A 9,414-nucleotide genomic window follows, 5' to 3' on the forward strand; every position below is an offset into this window, starting at 1 on the left:
TAATAAGATTATAAAATAATTAATTAAGTAGGACTACAATAGGGGACTAAATTTAATTCTTTTTAATGAAGAAGAAAGAAATATTTTAAATTTCTATTTACTGTTTATGACACAAAAATTGATGTGGAGTTGTTTTTTTAACAAATGGACCACAAATAGAAATTAAGATAAGTTTGTACTCCAGATGGTCTAATGACATAATATCATGTCAGAAAAAATAACTTTTACGCATTGTTTACATGAATAATCATCTAAAAAAATAGATATGATTATACAACTGTCTAAAATATTGTACACTTTCAGTTTGGGCTATTCATGGATGGGGATGTGTTTAATTAGACCAGGACTCGACCCTAAAAGGACACTGGGTCTATTTTGACTAAGTCCGAAAGTGACCTGAAATAAATTGAGTTAAACCGAATTGACTCGATGTAAAATTAATGTATACAAATTTATAAATTTTATATACTAAAGTAATAAAACTTTACTTTTAGAAATTAAATTTAACAAATGTTATATGATATTTATACCAAAATAAATTATTTTAAAGCAAAAAGAGTATCGTATAGACGTATAATATAAAAAATATTAATTAAAGTATAGAAGTATAATATGACATTATTAATTTTGCTCTAAAATAAATATATTTTTACTATAAAAAATTTTAAGTTAGGTGGAGTGACTCGAAACATAAGTAGAATCTGATCCAAAAATGATACCAAATTAAAATAATAAACCCATAATAAATATACCTTAGGTACAAACCGAATTTCGAAACCGGTCGGATCTTGAAAATTTTTATTATATTTTTTTTGTTTATCTTATTTGAGTTGTTTATATATTTTAAAAAGTATTTTTTTTTAATTATTTTTAACTAGTTGTATGCCTCAAAAACTTTCTTTTCAAGTATAGCTTAATGTTTTTCTGATCTAACAATTATTTAAAAACTTAATAAACTATCCTAAGTTTATATTTTAAAAAGTTACGAAAGAAAATAATCTATCATAATAGATTTCTTCTGGAAGTGGTTTAATAAAATGCCGATTTCGGAGTTTCGGACTTCAAATTATGCTTAAATACATTTAAATGCTCCACATTCGACCGAAACCCACTTTTCCCCGTCTCTCAAATCTCAATCATTTTCCACTCCTTTTTCGCACTCTCTCTCTCTCTCTCTCTCTCGGGTCAGGGTCAGGCGCCAATCATCGCTATGCTCTTGCTCCTTACCTTTCTCTCCCTCTCCCAAAAGATTCCCCCAACCAATTCACATCACAAACCATACTCTGCATGAAACACGCACACGCACGCAGACACACTCAAACTCTGCTTCTCTTCTTCACTCTTTCCGACCTCTCTCCTCTCAAATTTCTTGAAATATATCAAATACCAATTCTGGTTTTTTAGGGGCTAAAAAGACAAGTTTCTAGGTACCTAGACCCTCAAATACCAATTCTAGTTTTTAAAATTCGTAAGCTTTAGGGTTTTCTGACTGTTGCACCCTTCGAATTTCAGGTAAATTCGCGTGTTTCCGTTTTGATTCACTCTTTCTCTGATTTTCCAATTCCAAATTCTGAGTCCTAATTGTTTTTCTTGTTTGAAATTAACCACTCGATTATAGCCCGCTTTTAAGTTGAATTTGCTCTTTGGGTGCAGCGGTTATTTTCATAATGATTGAAGGGATTTCTTTCATGGTTATTCTGAACTCTAAGGTTTCTGAAAGTACTTTTTAATTTTTGGTTTTGGGTTTTGGTTTGAAGGTTTGTTTTACCCTTTGGTCAAGACAAAAATATTTTGTTTATTTATTGTTTATTTAGCACTAATTTGGGTTGGTTTTATTGTTGCGATCACCTGCTTTATTAAATGGTGTTGGTAACCGCTAATATTTTATTTTCGAGCATCCCTTGATATGCTATTTTCTTCAATATAAAGGAGAGAGAGAGAGAAGAAGAATTGGCAGCTTGAGTTTAACTACAAGGGGCCTTTCTAGTTTTAATTTATTATTTTCCCCTCACTCACTTTTTTATATTGAAGCAGAATCTTGTGTTCGTGCTGAAAACTGTTCAAAAAGTTTTTGTTCTTTTATTTAGTTATTTATTTTTTGTGCTATCTATATGGGGATTGATCTTTAATCATGCTATGCAGCTTCAGCTGCTGCTGATTCTTGAGGGGAGCTTGGGTTTGTGTAATTGGAAATGTTAGCTTGTACTTTTTTATTGGAAATGTTAGCTTGTACCTATTGTGATTTTCGGGTAATGGAAACATACCGCTTTTCCTCTGCCCCTCCTAAAATGTCTGCATTGGTAGGGAAAGAATAAAACAAATGAAACTTCCAAACTCTATTTAGTAGAAAATAGAATATTCCCAATCTTGGTGTGATTAGCTTTTTACAAGTTTTGTGGTGGTTGCCGTATCTATTGCAAGGGATCCTAATTTTCCTGATCAAGACAAACACTAATTGATGTAATATCTTACTAGTCTGTGACTGAAGCAGAAGGGTGATGCAATGAAGCAGTCTTTTGATCCTTCATCTTTGGGTAATTATCTAAATTCATTTCTGTTTTGGTTACCATAATGAGTTCTACGTTGAGCTAATTGTATTGTTTATTTTATTATTACAAATAGGTCCTTCAAAGATTCCATCGATAAATATACCTAGAGGAGTGGGGTGCAGTGCACGAGGGGTTTCATCTGGATCTGATTTATACCGTGCGTCATCTGATGCTAGTCTCTTTTCCAGTTCATTACCTGTTCTTCCACACGAAAAGTGTATGCCATATTTTTTTTTACAGCACTGTAGTTTTGTACTCCATATTATAGAAAAACCTTTTGACCCATTTTTTGCAACCTTGCAGTGAACATAAATGATACTGAAAATGGTTATCAATCTGTTGATGACATCTCATCTGGCTTTGAAAAGCTTCAAGACAAGGGTTCATTAGAAGGTGTCGGTGCTCATGCAGTGGGAACCACGCTTCCTGATGATGAAGACGAGCTTTTGGCTGGCATAATGGATGATTTTGATCTAAGTGGTTTACCTGGTTCTCTTGAGGACTTGGAAGAGTATGATCTTTTTGGAGATATGGATCTAGATCCTGATCAGGATGGTTTCAGTGCGGGCATGTCCAAATTGAACTTCTCCGATAGTGTTGTTAGCAACGGTTTGCCTCATTATTCTTTTCCTAATGGTGTTGGAACTGTTGCTGGAGAACATCCATATGGAGAGCATCCTTCTCGAACGCTATTTGTTCGAAATATTAACAGCAACGTGGAGGATTCAGAGCTGAGAGCTCTTTTTGAGGTTAGTATAAGGTAGTCTGATTTAAATAGACAATTTTGTATGTATGTTTATTTGCTTGTTGAGTTCAATATTATGCCAACTTTGTTGGTCTTGACATTTGGATATCTTTGTTAACAACAAAATTATGTAAACACTAAACAAGGCAAAATTGTTTAGAATTTAAAAACTATTTACTGTAGATATTATTTCTGGAGTTGTTCGGACTTCTGAAATGATGAGGTTCCAAGTAATGAAAAAATAGTATATTCTATTTGTATTGTCTAAGTTCCTATTTGTTTGAAACCTTTTCAAGGAAAAGAAAAAAAAAACATTTTTAAAGAATATGCACAAAAAGAGTGCAAGATAATTAGATGCTTTCGTCAGGAAAAATAATTAAATCAAAAGATGCTACGACAGTGCTTCTTTCAAAATCGAAGTTGAGAGAGAATAGCATCTAAAGTAAAGATCTAGAACTAAATTAAACTAAATTATCATAAAGTATAGTATTTAAGCTTAATGAATAGCTTTTGGCGGGCATATTCTAAGTTAAAAATAAATTGGTTGTTTTGGTGTTTGTGGCTACAAGTTAGAAGCTCTCTACTGATGGGAGATTCTGTTAAATGGGATTTGAGATTAAGGAGGAAGGCATAGAGATGATTAATTGACAAATTGCATAATTGTAATGTGAATTTTGCTTGCATTTCCCCCTTTCAATGAAGTGCAAGTCTCCCAAAAGTTAAATCAACATTGTGAGATTAAGAAGCAAAGTAGTTTACCTGTGCAGATGAATATTAAAAGCTTTTGCCATACCTTTTTCTTTCTTCATTCAAATATATATTGCTCAAAATTCTGAACTGTAACACAGTTGCTTCTTTGTCTCAAAGAAACCAAGTGCTATATAAAATAAATCATGTTGGGGGGAGGATTTTGTTGTTATAGACTTACATGTCTGAAGGTTGTGCTGAACCCTATATATGACAGCACAACTACTGTGAATTTTGTATCTATGTATTTATAACTGTAAATTAATTTTTTTACTTTTTTAATACTTGATATGTTTCTACGAATAGAGTTAATCATGAATTTAAATCTATATTGACATGACTCCTTAGAAAGTTCTAATGTGAGCCTTAAAATAGTTTTAATTTCAGATGTGAATACTTAGTTCCAAATGTGTGCATATTTGTGGAAGGTAGGAAGGGCCTTTTCTCATTATTTTTCTGTTTACATTTTAAACATTGTAAATAGAAACAAGTGGTTGCAATTTGTTTCTGGAACACATTAAATGTGCTTCATTATCCCTGATCAAGGGTTAATTAATTAACTGATATATCATTCAAAATTTTTGCTGTAAGAATTGTTAATTGTGATTTTATATTATTTTCCAGCAATATGGTGATATTAGAACCCTCTATACTGCATGTAAACATCGGGGTTTTGTAATGATATCCTATTATGACATCCGTGCTGCTCGAACAGCTATGCGTGCATTACAAAACAAACCTCTGCGGCGCAGGAAACTTGACATACATTTCTCAATACCGAAGGTATTATATTCTCCTTAAACTACTTCAGAGTCGTCCTAAGTTTTTCTTAGTAATTGAATGCCTTGACATTCTTGTACTTGCTTTCTTTTCTTGCACATCCCAGGATAACCCATCAGACAAGGATATCAACCAAGGAACCTTGGTGGTTTTCAATTTGGATCCATCTGTTTCAAATGAAGACCTCCGTCAAATATTTGGGGCTTATGGAGAAGTCAAAGAGGTGATTCTTTTATTTTTCTGAACTGCTATTGTCAGATCTATTGAGATGTGGGTAGATGTGCCTCTGTTTCTATGTGTCCTTTTTAGTTCTCTAACTAAAAATAACCTTATTTTTAATGATCAACATCTTTGCAGATAAGGGAAACTCCTCACAAGAGGCATCATAAGTTCATTGAATATTATGATGTCAGAGCTGCAGAAGCAGCACTAAAATCATTAAATAGAAGTGACATAGCTGGTAAACGGATAAAGCTGGAGCCTAGTCGGCCTGGAGGAGCTCGTCGAAAGTGCGTACACCAATTATTTGAGATGCTTTTGGTTGATTTTTATTTTTATTTTGTGATATTCATCGTTTACTTTTGGTTGAATTTCATGCAATGTATTAACATATCATTGTTGAACAGAGTTATGGTTTAGCGAATGTGTTTATCTGTTAGCTTATCTTTGTTGCTACTTGGATATAGTTTAATGTTCTCAGAGTGGCACAAATGTTATGATTTTGCTAATAAGTGTTTGTCTGTTTGGCTTATCATGGTGCTTGGATAATAGCTTAAAGTGCCCAATTAATATTTTTAGCCACTGAATTATTGTAAAATTAGCTTCGTAAATTTATATTGTGGATAGAAAATTTACCACTAAACGGTTGCTTCTTGAACTTCAAAACTTTTGCTACCTTCTTTTCTAGCATTTATGTTTATATATGAATCTAGTATTGATAACACTTTGCACCTCTTAGTTTATTGCTCCAACTAAATCAAGAGCTTGATCAAGATGAAGCTCGGAACTTTCGGTATCAAGTGAGTTCACCTGTGGCCAACTCTCCACCAGGTAGGTTCTTGTGATCTTCTTTGCAGACTTAGGCTTGGTTTGGTAAAGCTTTTTGAAGAGGTGCACAAGCTCCTCATTTTGTTTTTGGTAAATAAAAAAGACTATGTACTTGTGCTTGTAGCTTTTAAAAGATCGGGATACTTTTGAAAGCAACTAAGGTGGAGTTTTTTAAAGTTGGCTTGTGCTTTTCAAAATTTAAAAGTCTAATATAACCTCATATATTAACTAATTTTCAAATTTAACGCTTAAATTTATGTCTTTTATAGTATTTTTAAATTTTAAAAGCTATTTTATCAAACGTAATTGTTGTTGCTTGTATTTATTAAAAGTCATTTTTAATTTGATTTACCAAACATAAATGCTACATTTTTTGAAAAGCTATCTTTTAAAAACTAACTTTTATAATCTACTTTTAAAAAGTAAAAACTTCACCAAACTAAACTTCAATTATGATGTTCTTCCATCTGTTGTCTGTTGTTGAATTATGCTCATAAAGCTTTTATTACAGGTAACTGGATGCAGTTCAATAGTCCTGTCGAGCAGAATTCTATGCAAACGATCAGTCATTCTCCTGGCTCTAGGATCATGAGCCCAACAACTGGTAGCCACTTGCCAGGGCTGGCTTCAATTTTGCAACCTCAGGTATCGAATACTGTGAAGGGTGCAACTATCGGCAAGGACATTGGAAGGAGCAATCACGGAGAGCACATTTTTACCAGTGTGAATTCAACGCAAGGAGCTACTTTTCAGTCACATTCACTTCCAGAGCCCAAATTCAGCCAATATCGTGGATCTTTGTCCTTGTTTGGTCCATCAACATCAAAATCAAATGAATCTTCGATGGAAACCTTGTCTGGGGCACAGTTTTTATGGGGAAGTCCAACCCTTTACTCGGAGCGCAATAAGCCTTTAGCTTGGCCAAGACCAGCTGCGGTGCATCCATTTACATCAAATGGCAAGGGGCATGGCTTCCCATACTCAAGTCAAAGTACTTCCTACGTTGGGGCATCCCACCATCATAACAATCATCATGTTGGTTCTGCTCCATCAGGTTTGCCACTAGAGAGGCACTTTGGTTTTCCCGAGTCACCTGAAACTTCGATCATGAATAATGTCGGTTATGGAGGCATGGGTCTGGGGCACACTGATGGAAATTACATGGTTAAAACAAGTGGGTCTGTAAATGCTGGCATTACTATTCCGAGAAATATTTCTGAGAACGGTTCATCAAACCTTAGAATGAGATCTTCTCCTAGGCTTAGCCCTGTGTTTTTGGGTAGTGGTCCATATGCAGGACTACCACCTACCACCATGGATAGTTTGACCGACCGTTCTCAGAGCAGATGGATTGAGAACAATGGAAGCCAAGTTGATAGCAAGAAGCAATTCCAGCTTGATTTGGATAAGATTAAATGTGGTGAAGATACAAGGACTACATTAATGATAAAGAATATTCCAAATAAGTATGATTGACGTTGGTGGCTGTTTATTGACCTCTATTGTGACATTGGATGCTTTGATGATTCATTAGTTGCTGATAACTTGCAGGTACACCTCAAAAATGTTATTAGCTGCCATTGATGAAAATCACAGGGGTACATATGATTTTCTCTATCTCCCAATTGACTTTAAGGTACATTTTTTGCTTGAACAAGTTTTAAATTATGTACAGCTTTCTTCGAAATCTAGAATCGGATTTTGTATTGTTTGTAATTGCAGAATAAATGCAATGTGGGATATGCATTTATCAATATGTTGTCACCCTCTCTTATTATTCCATTCTATGAGGTAGGTTTCATCAACTCTACTGATTCTCATATCCATCTTCAATAAAATTACTTGGCATTTAATGATAATATCGTAGAATCTATTAAAGAATCCCACCTCAAATGGTGGATTCACTAACTTGTTTGATTTTTCAGACATTCAATGGGAAGAAATGGGAGAAGTTTAATAGTGAAAAGGTTGCATCTTTGGCATATGCTCGAATACAAGGGAAGACTGCACTTGTGAGCCATTTCCAAAATTCAAGTTTGATGAACGAAGACAAGCGCTGCCGCCCAATTCTCTTCCATTCAGAGGGTCCTGAAACCAGTGATCAGGTAGTGTTATCGACTACTATGTACCCAGTAAACAGATAAATACCTGGTTTGTTTAATCTTTGATGCGATGCTCTTCATGAGGTTGATACTTGGAACTAGTTGCTAGCCGTCGTCGTCATAATTTTATCGTTTGGATATATTTTCTCCTGAAATGGAGTTATGGATATCTAACTGCTGTGGGTGCATATGTACTGTAGATCATACAAGAGCATCTTCCCTCCAACATTTTGGAATGTTCAGGCACTTAAGCTGATTGACCCGTCAAGTGATTTTGCTGGAAGTCCAACGAAGGACGGATTTCTCGTGAGCTTTGAGACAAGTTAACATCATATTATCTGCAGAATTGCATAAAACGAAACCTTTTGCTGTTAATGTAAACTTCTGCAGGCTCGTCACTGGTTCTGCATATATTTAGGAAATATAACTAAAGGGTGTAGATTCTGTATCATAGTCATTTTGAGGAGTATTTTGCGACCAAGCTATAAGAAGCATGGAGCATTTTGACTGGTTTGCTTCACAGGTAACTTATGTTGATGGGGGAGACCAAAGGCTGAAGATTTGAGCAAATCTGGTTTTCATTCTAGGGAAGGTGTCTCACGTGTTTTGCTCATCATGTGTTCTCTTTTTTTTTTTTTTTTTTTTTTTTTTTTTTTTTTTTTTGGGGGAAAGGGGGGTTTGGGGGGGGGGGGGGGGGGGGCATTTCGGGGTTTGTTATTTTAGGGATTTTGTTTTTCTTTTTGAAAAAATGTCAATATGGTTAGAGCTTATTTAGGTCTGAGAGTGAGAGTCGGTTGGTAAATTATTAGCATGGGGTACACAACGAAATTGTATAGGGAGAAATAACTAAATAAGACCACTTGTTTCTAAATGCACTATAATGTACCGCTACTGTTGAAAACGCGTTTATAAAGGTGCGCTTTTATGCGTAAACCTCTGGAATATCGTGGTTTAATTAATTAATTTAATTTTTTTAACATTTATTTCGGTTAACTCTTTCTATTTTTCCTTCATTCTAAATGTCACAGAAAAAATTTCTTCATTCGAAATTATCACCCGACTCAACTCCGCCAACTTAATGACGTGTTCATGCACAATGGGTTCCAGAGTGGAGTAAATAGCAAGGTTTTGAAACCGGATCAGTTATAGTTTTAGTTATTGATTTATTGGTTTAATTAGTTTAATTGTGGTCTAATAAAAAATTGTTTTAAATAATAAATTATAAATAAATACTTGAAATATAATTATAGTTTAATATAAATTTTAAAATTTCTTCTAAATTTAAAATACTATATCGACTAAAATTTAATATAATTTTTGATCTCATCAATTATTAACAATTTATCATTATATTACTATTGAATTCATTAAAATAGTCACACACAAAAATTTATTGAATTAATCAAATAAATAACATATTCGATCATTTATTCATCTAGTTTAT

The 9,414-nt window shown here is 33.9% G+C and overlaps 1 protein-coding gene across 2 annotated transcripts; it reads left to right on the plus strand.

The window, feature by feature from the left end:
- Positions 1–1,123: 1,123 nt before the first annotated feature.
- On the plus strand, positions 1,124–8,589 carry LOC130968525 (protein MEI2-like 3). 2 transcript variants are annotated; one of them, XM_057893860.1, is made up of 13 exons: positions 1,124–1,512; positions 2,422–2,534; positions 2,623–2,766; positions 2,853–3,298; positions 4,666–4,824; positions 4,928–5,044; positions 5,179–5,330; positions 5,780–5,871; positions 6,380–7,334; positions 7,420–7,504; positions 7,591–7,659; positions 7,794–7,973; positions 8,171–8,589. In XM_057893860.1, the coding sequence occupies exons 2-13, from the start codon at positions 2,504–2,506 to the stop codon at positions 8,219–8,221; spliced, it is 2,481 nt and encodes an 826-aa protein (XP_057749843.1). In that variant the 5' UTR covers positions 1,124–1,512; positions 2,422–2,503; the 3' UTR covers positions 8,222–8,589. The 2 variants fall into 2 exon arrangements, with proteins under 2 accessions (XP_057749843.1, XP_057749841.1); XM_057893858.1 differs by having other exon boundaries at positions 2,476–2,534.
- The last annotated feature ends 825 nt before the right edge of the window (positions 8,590–9,414 follow it).

Source organism: Arachis stenosperma, chromosome 3 (genome assembly GCF_014773155.1).
Source record: "Arachis stenosperma cultivar V10309 chromosome 3, arast.V10309.gnm1.PFL2, whole genome shotgun sequence".
Classification (NCBI taxonomy): domain Eukaryota; kingdom Viridiplantae; phylum Streptophyta; class Magnoliopsida; order Fabales; family Fabaceae; genus Arachis; species Arachis stenosperma.